General features: G+C 39.8%; 1 protein-coding gene across 3 annotated transcripts in view; it reads left to right on the top strand.

Annotated features, from left to right (window-relative positions):
* PKHD1 (PKHD1 ciliary IPT domain containing fibrocystin/polyductin) overlaps window positions 1–16,000 on the top strand; it is a 1,284,809-nt gene that overhangs the window by 179,378 nt on the left and 1,089,431 nt on the right. For all 3 annotated transcript variants that reach the window (XM_029596114.1, XM_029596113.1, XM_029596115.1), the window contains 4 exons: window positions 4,754–4,914; window positions 10,866–11,050; window positions 13,237–13,359; window positions 14,975–15,080. In XM_029596114.1, the coding sequence (XP_029451974.1) occupies window positions 4,754–4,914; window positions 10,866–11,050; window positions 13,237–13,359; window positions 14,975–15,080 (575 nt within the window). The remainder of the gene's footprint in view (window positions 1–4,753; window positions 4,915–10,865; window positions 11,051–13,236; window positions 13,360–14,974; window positions 15,081–16,000) is intronic.

Here is a 16,000-nt window from a genome sequence, read left to right as displayed (position 1 = left end):
AACATCAGGACATGCTAAAGAGATAACATTCTTGGATGGAATAAATGAAAGCTTTATAGAACAATTGGTTCAATGAGAGAGGGAGCTATTTTAGATCTAATTCTTAGTGGAGTGTAGGATTTGGTGAGAGAGGAAACAGTGATGGGGAGTTTGGCAATAGCAATCATAACATGATCAAATTTGAATTAATGAGTGGAAGAGAGATAAGTAAATCCACAGTTTTAGCACTAAACTTTCAAAAGAGAAACTTTGATAAAATGAGAAACATAGTTAGAAAACAACTGAAAGGTGCAGCTAGAATGGTGGTTAAGAGGGTACAACAGGCATGGACATTTTAAAAAAAATACCATCTTAGAAATGCAGTCCAAATGTATCCACACATTAAGAAAGGTAGAAGGAAAGCCAAATGATTGCTGGTATGGTTAAAAGGTTATGTGAAAGAGGCTATTTTAGCCAAAAGATCTTCCTTCATAAACTGGAAGAAGGATCCATCTGAAGAAAATAGGAAAAAGCCTAAGCATTGGCAAGTTAAATATAAAACATTGATAAGACAGGCTAAAAGAGAATTTGAAAAGAAGGTGCCATAGAGGCAAAAACTCATAATAAAATCTTTTAAAAATATATCCAAAGCAGGAAGCCTGCAAGGGAGTCAGTTGGACTGTTAGATGACTGAGGGATTAAAGGGGCAATTAGGGACGATAAGGCCAATGCAGAAAGATTAAATTAATTCTTTGCTTCTGTGTTTACTGAGGAGGATGTTGGAAAATACCTGTTCAAGGGTGGTGATTCAGATGAACTGACCCAAATCATGATGGACCTGGAAGATGTAGTAAGCCAGATTGACAAACTGAAGAGTAGCAAATCACCTGGACCAGATGGTATACATCCCAGGTTCTGAAAGAACTAAAAAATGAAATTTCAGACCTATTACAAGTAATTTGTAGCCTTTCATTAATATAATCTGTTGTTCCTAAAGACTGGAAGGTGGCCAATGTAACCCCAATATATAAACAGGGCTCCAGTGGTGATCCTCAAAATTATAGACAGGTGAGCCTGACTTCAGTGCTGGGAAACATTTTGGAAACTATTATAAAAAATAAAATCACAGAGAAATAGATAGACATAGCCAGCTTGGATATACCCAAGGGAAGTCTTGCTTCACAAATCTGGTACATTTTATGAAGGGGAATAAGCATGTGGATAAAGGTGTACCAGTAGATGTGGTGTATTTGGATTTTCAGAAGGTGTTTGACAAAGTCTTTCATGAGAGGCTTCTAATGAAACTAAAAGGTCATGGGATAGGAGGAGATGTCCTTTTGTGGATTCCAAATTGGTTAAAAGACAGGAAACAGAGAGTAGGATTAAATGGTCAGTTTTCACAATGGACAAAGTAAACAATAGAGTGCTTCAGGGATCTATACTTGGACTGCTGCTTTTAATATATTTATAAATGATCCGGAAAGAGGTATGATGAGTGAGGTGATCAAATTTGCAGATGAGAAAATTGTTCAGAGTAGTTAAATCACGAACTAGTTAAATCACAATCTTGCAGGAGGACCTTGCAAGACTGGAAGATTGGGTGTCCATATGGCAGATAAAATATAATGTGGACAACTGCCAGGTGATACATATAGAGAAAAATAAACCATGCTGTAGTTACATGATGTCAGGTTCCATTTTAGGAGTTACAACCTGGGAAAAAGATCTATAGCAGATAGAAACCCATAGCATTATAGTAAAATAATAATTTATTAGCATTGGAAAAAATGGAAAAATAGCTTTTTGCAAATTGTAAGCAGAAAATAAAAAACCTCATCTATTTCTTTCAGTTCTCGGCTAAAATAGCATCCCTGGTACCTCCTGGCTGGCTCGCCAAATGTAACCGTCTCTTTTTAGTCAGTAAGGAGGCCCAGACAACTGATCCGTAAAGATAGACTTTTATTGCTAGCAAGATGCAGCTAAGACAAAGGCTTAGTACAACTGCATGCCCCTCCCCTTCAGGAACAGACTCTTATGCACTTTACAGTTCTTATCTTTTACACATGCGTTCTAAGCATTGCTGAGCAAGCATATTCCGGCTGAAGGGGCTACTGATCCCCTCCCTAGACACCCTGGAACTTTCGTGAAACTTCTCCCATGTTCTGCAGGAGAGGCTGCTGGGACTTGCAGTTCTGGAAAGGAATTCGCGAGTCTGCAGTAATACAGCCCATCACATAATACATCCATTGTTCTAATCTAGGTTACAGCAGTGAAAGCTTATCAGAGAATAAGAACAGCGAAGCCAAAAAAATGAAAATGTGCAATGTGCTGACAGAGTTTCTCAATGTCCTAATTACAGCTGTATTGCAGACTGTAAGTAAACCCGTCATGAAGCAGGGAATTCTGGTACATGAAGTCCTGTGTCAGGTTGAAGCCTTCAGACTCCTTCATTATCATATTTGATATTACATTGAAATCATTGGTTTAGCGTGCTGTGGTGGTCAAAAAAGCAAACAGAATGTTAGGAATTATTAGGAAGGGAATGGCAAATAAAACAGAGGATGTCATAATGCCTGGTTAGACCGCACCTTGAATACTATGAGCGATTCTGGTCACCGCATCTCAAAAAAGATATAGTTGCACTGAAGAAAGTACAGAGAAGAGTGACCAAAATGATAAAGGGCATGGAACGGCTCCCCTATAAGGAAAGAGTAAAGAAGTTAGGGCTGTTCAGCTTGGAGAAGAGATGGCTGAGAGGGGATATGATAGAGGTCTTTACAATCATAAAAGGACTTGAACGAGTACATGTAAAATGGTTATTTACTCTTTTGGATACTACAAGGACTAGGGGCACTCCATGAAGTTAGCAGGTAGCACATTTTCAACAAATCAGAGAAAATTCTTTTTCACTCAAAATGCAAATGAGCTCTGGAATTTGTTGCCAGAGAATATGGTTAAGACAGTTAGTGTAGCTGGGTTGAAAAATGGTTTGGATACGTTCCTGGAGGAGAAGTCCATAAACTGCTATTAATCAATATGGAATAGCTATTGCTTGTTGCCAGCATTAGTAGCATGGGATCTATTTAATGTTTGGGTACTTGCCAGGTACTTGTGACTTGGATTGGACACTGCTGGAGACAGAATATTGGGCTTGATGGGTCCTTGGTCTGACCCACTATGGCATGCCTTATGTTCTTATGTTCTATAAGTCATAGTACATTTCCCAAGCATTCTGAAACTGTGTTATCATTGCTGAACTGCAGAAACTTTCCTCTAAAACATTCAGGAATCACATGAGATTGAACTGAAAACTCATATGGTACTTTTCTTGCCAGAATTTAGAAAGAATTTTAGGAACTTATTTTTAATTTGTTTGAATTGAGAACTGAAAGAAATAGATGAGGTTTTTTATTTTCTGTTTACAATTTGCAAAAAGCTATTTTTCCATTTTTTCCAATGCTAATAAATTATTATTTTACTATAATGCTATGGGTTTCTATCTGCTATAGAGTATAAATGTCTAAATATGTTTTGTAAATGTGCATGCACTTATTTTTCTTATATTACTTGTATTATTAATATTGGGGGGGTGGGGGGTATTCTGCTGCAACCTGTAGTCCCTACCTCTGGAGAACGTTAGATGTGTTGGAAAACTACACACAACTGAGAGATGGAATTTTCTATATGGTCCTCCAATGAGAGGGTTACACTATATTACTATAGATGTGTGACCCCCCTATTGAGTTCACTAGCAAGGTACTATTAGTTACAATGTGGAACTTTCCAGTATGTGGCGTACTAAGAAGGTATGGATTAAGGAAGTTTTGTGCAGTAGGATGAGTCTGGGAGAAAGGATATAAAAGTGATTCCACAAGGACTGGATAGAGTTTACATTGTTGGTAGCTAGCTGTTGAGGACTTCAGGGATAGATATCTACTGAAGAAGTTGCTGGAAGAGCAGTAGAGAACTCCCTCCAGTTCAGATGAGGATCATCCAAAGAGGATAAGACCCCCAAGTTTTCAGGGACCAGTTCTCCCTGGGAAAGCCCACAGTTGAGGAAATATGTGAGATGATAATTTTTTCCAGTCTGTAATCTTCAGTGTGGTCTTGAGGAAAGAGAAGGACCTTAATGGGGCCCAGATTCTGAGGAGAAAAAGAATTGTGAACAAAAGCTGTGAGGCTATTTGTGAGTGGACTGAGAAATTTCCTTTGATATTGAGTGCTGGACTGTATTTCTCAATTTTTTTCAACTTATTTTCCCTAATTTTCTGGATTTTGAAATTTGTTCTTTAAAAAAAAATTCCTTTACTTCCTATTTGAAACAACACTTCTTGTGTGGGCCTTCAATTTTTGTGTGTGTGTGAATCCCCCCTTGGGCCTCTTAGAATTTGCTATTCCCCAGTGAAACTCTGGGGCTGCAGACAGGTTTTCCCACCCCTGCATTGCCTAAAGGTGACCCCAAAGAAGGGGGAAAGGAGGTTATGAAAACCATGAAAGAAAATAACCTATTTATTTAAAAATTTGTATTCTGCCTCATTCAATAGTTATTGTTTTAGGTGGCTAACATGAGGTTACATAAAAATCAGTGAATGCATCAAATGCTATAATGAGTTAAAATTTGATTAAAATCTATCACTAATGAGATTGGTGTGTTGAAAATAGTAATTTATAATATGACAAATTGTGTTTTGTATCCAGTTGAAATGGTCTAGGATGAAAATGTCAAATCAGAAGTAAAAAATATCTGAATTTATTGATGTGTTCTTTGTTGCAGTAGAGGCTTGCCCTCTGAAGAACATGCATTAGATGGAAACTTGGCAGAGTTTGTGGAATATGGAAACGGAAGTGTGAACCTGACAGTTCAAAGGTCACAAGTTGCATCACCACCTGTTGGAGGAACTGTTAGAATTCAGCTGTCAAATGCAGTGATATCAGGTAATGTAAAACATGGGATTTAATTTGAAGTAATTGTCACTAACACTCCAAATATATAAGAGTAAATGGTTGCAAAGGTAAGAAAACTGCATGTAGAATAGAACCATAGGCCGTGAGTTTTCAGAAGGACAATACAAGAAAATGTTTGCCCACTTCAGAAATCCAGATTGTGTTCATTATTTATTATAACTTCTTATATACTGCCTTCTGGCATTATACCAATCAAAGCAATGTACAAACTAAATTAGCCTGCCATACAATATCAAAATAAATATAAAACAAAAAACTATAAGGATGTTGGATACTTATATGCCTTGGATAAGATTTCTTTTAGAGTTGCTTGCATCAGTTGGATAGCTTATTGTACATTCCTGTCACATATACATTCTCAAACAGTATACTGTATGCTTCAGAATTCACAAAAGATGTAAAAAAACAAACATAATTGATTTTTAAAATACTTTTAGTAATGGTAAAAATATGTATCTTTCTCATAAATGCACATACCCTTAGTATCAGTAACATCCACACTGAAAACAGTGAGACCACCTTTCCCATCTAATTCACTTCTTAAATTACATCAGACACATACATTTCAGAATTTCTCCATTAGGACTACTAAATATCATAAAATTACCCTCATTATTCAACTAGGGTTTAGAATAGGCTTGTCAAGCATGCAGGCAGTATGCAACCCGTGAAGTTCTGCCATGCGGCTTTCCATGCTTCTCAGAGCTAGCACAATCTTCTCCCCCTCCCTACAAGAAGCAGGAGAAAGGTAGCACTTAATACCTGTGTCTGCCTCCTGTGCAGTCTGATTTCATTCTGTGCTTTGAACATGAGGAGCCCTGCAGTCTCGCAGAACCTACTGGCACCACCCATTCAAACTGCAGACTGAAGCTGGCTGGTGGAGGAGAGGGATGCAGGTAAGTAATACATCTCTTCTCCTGGTGGCGAGAGGTAGGGGTGAGAATATCATGGGTGGGAAAAAGTGATAGTAGAGGACTGTAGATAGAAAGAAATAGGAGAGGATTGTGGGCAGGGAAAAGGAGAGGATCACAGCTGGTATGTGGTGGGGTAGAGGAAAAGAGGGAGAGAGGCGAGAGAGGATTGTATAAAGTATGGGGAGGAAGCAGGAGAGGAGGGAAGGAAGAGGATCATGAGGGTGTGAAGGTGCACAAGTGGCAGGAGAAGATTGTGTAAGAGGAAGGGTTGAGCCCCTCTGCCCTCAAAAACATAGTGTAAAAAATAGCACCTGCTCGGTTGGACTGTACGTTCTTTCCTTCTTTCCTTTTTTTAAGGTCCAATTTAAGAATTGGCCTCAACTTATTTTGAGTATGACATGCCTGCTTTAGAGGCATCAGATAACCACTGTAGCAAACAGAGGTTTTGCATTTTAAGAGCAGATTTCTAATGTACATAGAATATGAAGTAACTGGCAGATGATACAATCAAGAAATAAGACACAACATCATGGGTACATTGTAAATGCCTATATTTACCCATCAGATTTTCTGTGGTTTAAAAAAAACAATGCTGCATACTAAGAGGAAGGCCAAGTTAAGGTCAGCCTCTAATATTGCAAATGTTGAACCTGGGCAGCGGAGTGTTTCAGAATGGCTTGGAACCCCTCAAGTAGCCCCCGTTGAACAGACCGCTTTAGGGGAGGATTTAGAGCGAACCCTGCCCCCTTATGGTCATTGAGACATCTTTAAGTCCGGGGGCACCAGAAACACCACCTCCACTCGGCAATGAAGGGTTTTCCCCTCTGGAGAACCGGGATTAACTGAGAAGTCTTTAATAATCAAGTTTCAATAGGAAGAAAACAGGAAAAACTTAAAGGTTTAACACCTACGGAGATTGAATCTCAAGTATCATTTGAATTACCAGAAGTTAGTGAGGTTGGAAGCCTCCAAATAATTCCCAAAGAAGAAAGTACACCTATGGTTAAAACAGTTGGACATAGAAAACAAGATACCACAAGAACGGTTATTTTAAAGCCTGGTAATATTACTCTGGAGACTTTATGGAACTATATAGCAAAGTTGGATGCCTCAATCGTTAATTTAAAAGAAGAGGTTAGGGAAACAAATAATTCATTAAAGGAGAATACTGAAAAGATAGAAGATCAGCAAAGGAAGATTAGTGAAATGGATAATCGATTGGTGCAAATTGAAAAGATTCAAGATCATCAAATTAAAACTGAAGTTGAATTTCATAGAAAGTTTGAAAATTTAGAAAATACTGTTAGAGCTCTGAATTTAAGGGTTACTAACTTTCCCATAATAAAACAATTGGGCCTATGGAATTATTTAAATCTTATGTTACACAAGTTCTTAAGATTCAAGATCATTGTTATCCTGTAATTATTAGGGCTTTTTATGTTGGGGTAAGGAAAAAAGACCAAGAGGAATTAGATCATATACAGACATTACAATCAGATAGTGAAGTGGAAAGGTTAGAGCAGGAGCATCCCTTAGAACCATTGATTAATATTTCTGATCCATTACAGAAGTCTCAAGAGGATATAGAAATTAAAAATAGAAGCAAATTGTTAATCCAATTTGACTTTATAACAGACAAAGATAATATTATGACATTTTTCTTTTGTAATAGATATAAAACGTTTTATGGGCAGAAAATATGGATGTTCCCCAATTTAGTAAGGAGTACCCAAATCCATAGGAAAACTGTTTTAACCTTAAGGAAGGAGGTAGTAGATAAGAAAGGCTTTTTCCTATTAAAATACCCCTGAAGATGACGTTGTCAAATACGGGGGGAATTATTCATTTATAGATGCAGATCAGCTTAAAATTCTTCTCAGGGTTAAAATATCCAGTTAGTTTGAATAGAGATAGGGATACCAATTGCACTTTTCTTGCATATATTAATGTTTATTCCTGAGAATATTGCGCTCATGTTTTTCTGTTTGAGGATTCTCTTAATTTACCTTTGTTTAGTTTAGAACAAGTATTAATAATGTGTAATTTTCTGTATTAGTGTTTCTTTTGCCTCAGGATGATTATAATCTTGTTCTGTAATTACAAATGACAAGATATTCTTGTAATTGTATTTTGAAAATTCATAAATAAAAAATTAAAAAAAAAATTTCTGTGGATTACCACTGTCACCATACTTTCAAACATGATTTTGATTTTATAATTCTACTTTGCAATTTCTAGAACTTTATTGTATAAGGATAAGAGGATCCGTCAAAATGCATACAGTTACTAATTGTACTTGTGCTATGATGAATGCCTTCAATTTATAGGGCCAAATAAGCTATCAGTATAAGTAACAGAAATAGCACAGATGACATGCTCTATAATGCTAACCATTATAAAAACAGATAATTTGAACCATTGTGCTTATAATATCTACCATTGCTAAGCATTCTGGGATTTATTATTATTATTATTATTATTATTATTATTACTAATTATTAGTATAGTGTGTACCAGATGTAAGCAGCATTGTACAGAGACATATGAGAAAGTCCCTACTTAATGGAGCTTACAATCTAGTCAAGACAAGCAAATAAGAATCTTTGAGTTAAAAAAGAAAGTGAAACCATGCTAGGAAGAACTAAACCATGTGGGCTAAAATTGGGATTAAGTAAGGAAGGGGTGGCTTTAATTGAGTAAGGCTGCATGTCAACAGCTGGAGTTTGGTACAAGAGACCTAAGTCTGGGTTCTCTTTCTGATGAAGCCCTGAAATATCATGCAGGTGATGGGGCAACAGAGCATATCACTCAGGTCAAATAAATGTGTTAACAGTGGAGGATGTTTCTTTTCCAGGCTTTGGCCATGGGTGTAGCAGAGAACCCCCCCCCCCCTCATAGAAACAGAGAAATGACAGCAGAAAAGGGCCAGATGTTAGATCCAATCTGCCCAGCAAGTTTATGGAAGCATCTGCTGTCACATGGAGGGAGCACTGGATGGCCGGCGCCATCTTTAAAAATGGCGCGGGTCATCCAGTGCTCCTACCATGTGACAGGGGCCAGCCAATGGCACAGATACCCTGTCACATGGTAAGGGAAAGGGCCACTGGCGCCATTTTGATTAGTGGCAGCAGACGGCCCGGGAGCGGGAGATCGCTCCCGGGACCCCCACTGGACCACCAGGTACCTGTAAAATATTTTTTGGGGGGGTCAGGAGGGTGGGGGAAGCAAAGGGATTAGTTTTAAAGGGTCGGGGTGGGTTTAGGGGTTATTTTTGGGTGCCGTTTTTCCCGCCCTCCCCCAAAACGATAAGAGAACCCCCACAATCAATATCGTGGGGTTTTCCTATCATTTCGGGGGAGCCCCCGATTTCTGACGATTTTGAAAATAGCGACGATATTTTCAATCGTCCGAAGCCCGATTCACATCCCAAGTAAATATATCCAAGGAAAGTAATAACAATGAGGTAGCACATGGGAGAGAAAACATAAGGCAATATTTGGTTTTCTTAGGATGATTTTAAAATATATCAGTTTGTCACCAGCTCTTTATACAAACCAGGGAGCTCATTACCAGGGTGCCTAAATGAAGGCTGCGAATTGAAAGCTTCTTCAAAGATCCATGGGGGTCAATATTTAAAGTGGTTTAGTTGGTTAAGTTCAACCTTAGCCTGATAAATGTCAGGATTTAAAAATCTGAGTAGTTTGACTATTCGGATATAGCTGTAGAAGATTTTAGATGTCTGACAACTTATCTGTCTAAGTCAAGGGTGGTCTGGGGTGTTTTGGGCTGCAGCATCGTTATCTGCGAAAATGGGAGCGGGGGGGGGGGAGCGAAGGGGGGGCCTGCGAAAGCCCACAGCCATGAAAGGTGGTGCTATTTGGCGTGCTACTGCCGACGATAATGTTAATAACATTATCGCCGGCAGCAAAGACACCGCCGACTCCGCCCCTTCCCACCCCAACTCCTCCCCTCCCCCTAATTTGCAAGATATCGCATGCGAAAATGCCCTTTTCGCACGCGATAACACTTTAGAAAATAACCCCCTAAATTACCTGATGACACCAATTTTCAACATTATCTGGCTAACATAGCAAGATAATTTAAGGACAATCAGAGAGCAGTCCTAAACTTATCCAGCTAATTTTTAGATAGATGGGTTTATTCGGCGATACATTCATGCTGCTGAATATCCCAGTTAGCTGGAAAAGGTTATCTGACTAACTATGCCAGCTCTCCAGTGGCTGAAAATGGATCTCCATATTGTTAGTCATTTTCTGAACACTAAGGGGCCGATGCAATATCCCGAGCGCACTCGTTACGAACAGTTAGATGAAGGTAAAATAGGTGCTAATCAATTCCCTAAAGCAATAAGGGGATTACCGCCTATTTAATGCGGAGTGAATCAGATAGCGCTCATCACATGCAAATGCATGTGAATGAGCCTATTACTCATTTACTCCCAATGCAAAAAGATAAATGTGCATCTAAGACACACATTTATCGCTCAGTTATTAACGCCTGCCTGGAGCAGGCGTTAGTAGCTGAGCGTATTGAAAAGAAGTAAAGAAAAGCAGAAAAAACTGCTTTTCTGTACTTGTTTTTTAAAGTAAAAATAAAAAACAAAACTCGGCAGACCGCCGAGTTATGAAGACCAACGCCGGTAAACTCGGGGGCCATTTTCATTACTGGCAGACAGGCAGCCATGGCGGGTCATGCTAGGAAGGAGGCGCTAAGTTGCGCAAGCGACCCTAGCACCTCCTTCCTAGCGTGACCCCCTAATTTAAATATTGCGTGGCGCCCACCCCCCCCTTTGGGGCACCATGTGCGCATTAAGAGAACGGGCGCTGACTGTTCAGCGCCCGCTTTCTACGCACCCTTATTGCATCGGCCCCTAAGAGATCTGGAGCTATGCCTGATGCTTAGTCACAGACAGATCCTTTTTGTATGTTTTTTTGTTTAACACCTATCAATTTACATTTGTATATCCTTTTTACATTTCTCATTTAGGAGTTCCAGTAAATATCTCTTCCCATTACCTCAAGGAGCTCCTGCAGAGCAATTCTGATAGTTTCACTGCCCAGTACATCAATGCCAGTGATTTCACTGTCATCAAAGATTTGAGCACTTGTAACCACAACATCTATACCCTTACGTGGACCTCAATGGTTGGTGACTTACCTAATATGATCAGTGTAAGTATTATGATTTGACTTATAATTCATTTGATGAGATAATACACCTTCAGTGTCCAATTAAATACCATAATATTGGTGTCCTGCACAATGATGCTGACCGAGAAAAATGATTCAGTCACATATGACCTACTTTGAGTCCCACTATGCCGTTAATGGTTTTCAACTGCATGATCTTAGAATTCAGCTCTATGGTCTATATTAAAGGATGAGGTTAAATGATAAAAACTGTCTCACAGCAATCCTAAAATTATCTGGTCACATGTGGCCAGATAACTTGCCACTTAACCAGCTGTACTCAAAATTTACCTGGTTAAGTGGCAGTAAAATGAAATAAAAGAAGAATATTTTGGGATCTTTAGGCTCGATCCCCCTTTCTGCTTACCCAGAAAACACTCGCAAATAATTGCAGCAGTAGTGCCCAACCCCCAAACACCCCAAATTTAAAAAAACAATAAAGCAGTGGGGCTAGCACTCCGAGGTTAGACCCTCCCCCTTCCTTCCATGTTTTTTGTAGAAAACAGATGATCCAGTTCAACCCCTACCGACCCGTAACCTTTATCCCATATTACGGATCTACCCCTCCACCCCCACCCGAGCCTCCCTGCTCTCCAAATCCCCAGCTGGGAGCGGTCGTCCATTTCTGCAAAACATGGGGAAGGAAGGTGGGGTCTGGCCAAGGGGAGCTAGCTCCCACCGATTATTTTTTTTTTAATTTGGAGGATTGAGGGTGAGAGGGGGGTCAGGTGCTACGGCTGTAACTATTTGTTTTTTCTGGAGTGGGGAGGTTGATGTTGTTCATTTTTTGGTTTCATTTTGCTGCCCCTTATCCAGCTGTATTTTGAATATAGCTGGTTAACTGGCAAGTTATCTGGCCACATGAGGCCGGATAACTTTGAAACCTAACAGTTTTATTCAAACATAGCTGGTTGGGTTTTTAAGTTAAATGAATACATGTAGCCAAATAATTTTAGGCAAGTATACTCAGTGTGATGTTTGTCCCACTGAATATCCGGGTCAAGTCATTCAGCTACATTTAGGAGGTAATTGGGGGTGGGGGGGGGGGGGTGGAGTAGGAGCTCCCCGGCCCTGGCACCTTTACACTTGGCAGCAGTGGGGCGGGATGGACCCAGCAGGCCCTGGCTGGGCTGGACTTGGGCCTGGGTTGGATTCGTTTTATGGGCTGGGAATGAGATTCAGAGGGGCTTTGGGAGGCCCAACTAAGCAGGCTCAGGCACCTGGGGGTCCAGGTGCCTGAGCCCCGCTGGACCCCCATGTTTTTCTGGGTGGGAGGAAGTTTCAAAGGCCACAGGAGACCTGTCTTTTTTTTAAATGCCACAAATACAAAATACCTCCAAATTTTGGAAATGCCCAAAAATTTGTGAGAGGCCATTTTTGCGAGGTTCCATTTGGAACAAACCAAAACGGGCCTCATGTGTTGCATTTTATGCATTTGTTTCAAATAAATGCACACCCCTATAAGACATCAGGATTCTGATTCTGTAGCTGTAATCTGGCCCTTGCTGTAGGATTTGTCAAATCCCACATCAGTGTGAGGAACTGGCCTGCCCAGAAAGAAAGAGTCAGGTTGCTGCATGTGGAAACTGGTAGGAGGGCCCACAGAGTCCCTTTCCGTTTCCCCTACTACACACCAGTGTGCCTTATAATGTAAAAGGTGAGTTTTGTTCTGACATTCTGGAGGTTTCCCCTTGTATTCCTTTCTATACTGATTCTTGCTTTCATTTTCTATCAGTAGGAGAGTTGAGTTATTTCCTTTTAATACTAGAACCCACAGCAGTAAAAATGTGTGATTAAAAGGACTGTATAAATAATGTTTACTTTCATGCACCAGTAATTTACTGTCAGAGGATGAGCATTTAATGCCATAGAAATACTGTTGAGTATTTTATCATTTACAGTGACATTTTTCCTGATGCAACCTCTTTTCTCTTTACCTAAATATAGTGTTCTAGTAGCTGTATTGGCCCTGGAGAAAACCGAAGTCTTTAGATACTGAGACTGTGTAAAGGGCCAACAATAAAGATGTTGTGTTACATGAGCTTCTTATCAGACCTCTTCTTCAGATGTCAATATAATCTCTCTATCTCCAATTCAAACAAAAATTGTGCAGCCATTCATTTTGCTAATATTTTAAACTACAGCATTTAATATTTTAATGATTACAGGTTTTTGCTGAAAACCTCACTGGTCTTAATCCTTCAGTTGAAACTCGTGTTGTGTATGATGGTGGTGTTTTTATTGGGCCAATCTTTGGCGACATGCTGGCCACTGCTAGTGAAATTAGTCAGGTAAGAAATGATGAATGCCAGTGTCTGCGTATTACCCTCTAAGGCTGCTCATAGAAACATAGAAATGACAGCAGATGAAGACCAAATGGTCCATCCAGTCTACCCAGCAAGCTTTCACCCCCCCATACGTATCTGTTGCTCTTGTCCCTTGTAAGTGACTTTTTTGTTCTATTTCCCTTCCACCCCCGCCATCGATCTATTTCATTTCCACCCCCGCCATCGATGTAGTTAGCAGTGCTGGAGCTGCATCTAAGTGAAGTATCTAGCTAATTGGTTAGGGGTATCAGTGCTGGAGCTGCATCTAAGTGAAGTATCTAGCTAATTGTTTAGGGGTAGTATCCGCCATCATTGCAAGCTACTCCCACACATGTTTATCCAGCCTGTGCAACTCAGTCCTTGTTGGTTGTTGTCCGAATATAAATCATCTTTTCATCATAGCCCCTGCCGTTGAAGCAGAGATCTTTTCATCATTCCCCCAGCCATTGATCTTCCCATTGGAGGTAGAGGCACAAGGCAGAAGCTTCTGCAGCCCCTCTACAGCACTAAAAAGCTACATAATGTTCCTGGTGAGGGGCTCAGGAAGTATAGTGATCCCATTAGCACTACACAGGGTGTGGTCAGGTGGTGGGGCTCCTGCAGGAAGAGTGGAGAAGAGGGAAGGGTCCTTCTACCCTTGAAGGACCTGCAGGAAATTCTCCCTGTCATTTAGGGTATGGGGTCAGCTGTCTTATTTTGATCCTCAGGAAGGATTCAAAATAACAATTGAGATGTATAGATTTAGCATGGGGATTTTAATGGAAATTACTATCATGCCTAAAAGGCTGAGACAGACTTTTCAGCTGAGCTGCACAGAATGTAGCTCTTGTTCCTGATTATCTTTGATTATAACATTTGTTTCTGGAAGTGCTTTCTATCTGAATTTCTCTCTGTTCTCTGATGATCTTTTGCTGCTGCTGTACAACTGCTAATTGGTGGGTGCTGTGTGTTATAATTCATCCTACCCTTTCACTCACCCACCCCAGAGCAGCTTTCCTTATATAGCCTATATACTGTAGGATATGATTGAATGAATTGAAGTAGTCCCTACCCTCTGCAAGACTTCAAGTGACTTAAGACTGCCCTAAATCAACATCACTCCTTCCATCTCCACTATATTTCTCCTTCCTGTTTCTAATGCTCTCCAACTTTTAGCTCACAGGAAACCAACTAAATATATTGATTCTAGTCCCACCCCCACTTGCCAACCTACTTCACAATATTTTGGGGAATTACTTTTCCTATCTTTTTCTTCCCATCCACTTATCTTGGAAATCAATCCTTTGGGATTTCATCCCCTACTATGACCCTTAAAGGATATTCTCAAATTAGCCAGCACACTTCCACCCATAACCTTATCTCAGCCCCACTCTCCCTTCTATAGTTATGACTTTACTGTCTTAACTCAAAGTTTCTTATTCAATTTTATGTTGTGTATTTTGTATATCCATCTTGAATGGACTGTAAGCTCCAAGGTGTGTGGTCTGTCCATTATATACAGTACTGTGTACATCTGGTATGTGCTATATGAATGATTAAAAATAATAAAGGGTTGCAATGCGGTCTTGTTTTCCTGTAGGTTACTGTACATGTGAATGATATCCCAGCCAGCTGCTCTGGATCCTGTTCATTTCAGTACCTGCAGGAAGTAACACCTCTCGTGACTGATATTCACTATTCATCAGGTATAAGATTTGTTGTAGCACCGAAATCAATATGGGGAAAAGATGCAAGATCTGTGTGTTTTACATAACTACTTACCATCTCACTTTATAGCTTGGAACCATTTTGAAATTAAAATCTAATCCACTGGTGAAAATAATGTAAATGCATACTGTAAAATACTGTAAGTTATATATTTAGTGTCCCGATGGTTAAGAGAAACAAGACAGCTCCTGCTGTGTGCCTCCCAGTTCACAGGTTCAGATCACTTTGTTCAGCTGTCAGGTACTACAGGTAAAAAATAGAATGCAAAGCTAAGGGAGTGATCTGACAAAAGATTGTGAGCTGACTGCATTATACAGTATCTATTTTATTGTCCCCTGGCATCTGCTCCGGAAATTATACATGATGAGGTTTAGATTTTATTCTTATTATGTGGTAATCAGATGTTTCAAAAACAACAAGAATAACTAAAAACTCAAAGTCACCGATCAGCAACATATTACTACTACTACTGATCACTTCTATAGTGCTATTCAGCATATACAGCGCTGTACAAAAACACATAAGATCCCTTCTCAATAGAACTTACAGTATAGAGAGTGAAAGAAACTTTAGAAATTTAATGTATTAAGACAATGGTTAAAATTAATACGCCTGTGAGCATTCGAACTTCAGAAAGCTGCCTAACAGCAATGTCAATGGCTACTTTTGCGACTGTGTAAATTTAAAGCGGATGTTCAAAATTTAAAACATACACTTAAACTTACATGAGTACAAAAGTACCAAACTAAGGGCCTCATTTTCTAAAGTATCGCAGGCCTGCGATACTTTAGGAAATGAGGGGCGGGGGGCCGAAATGGGGGGCGGGCCTGCGCCTCCTTTTTGACAGGAGCGGTGGCTGTCAGCAGGTTTGACAGCCGACGCTCAATTTTTACGACAT

Source organism: Rhinatrema bivittatum, chromosome 3 (genome assembly GCF_901001135.1).
Source record: "Rhinatrema bivittatum chromosome 3, aRhiBiv1.1, whole genome shotgun sequence".
In the NCBI taxonomy this organism is placed as follows: Eukaryota; Metazoa; Chordata; class Amphibia; order Gymnophiona; family Rhinatrematidae; genus Rhinatrema; species Rhinatrema bivittatum.
Note: the sequence above shows the minus strand (reverse complement) of the source record. Positions and strands in the feature narration are given on the sequence as shown.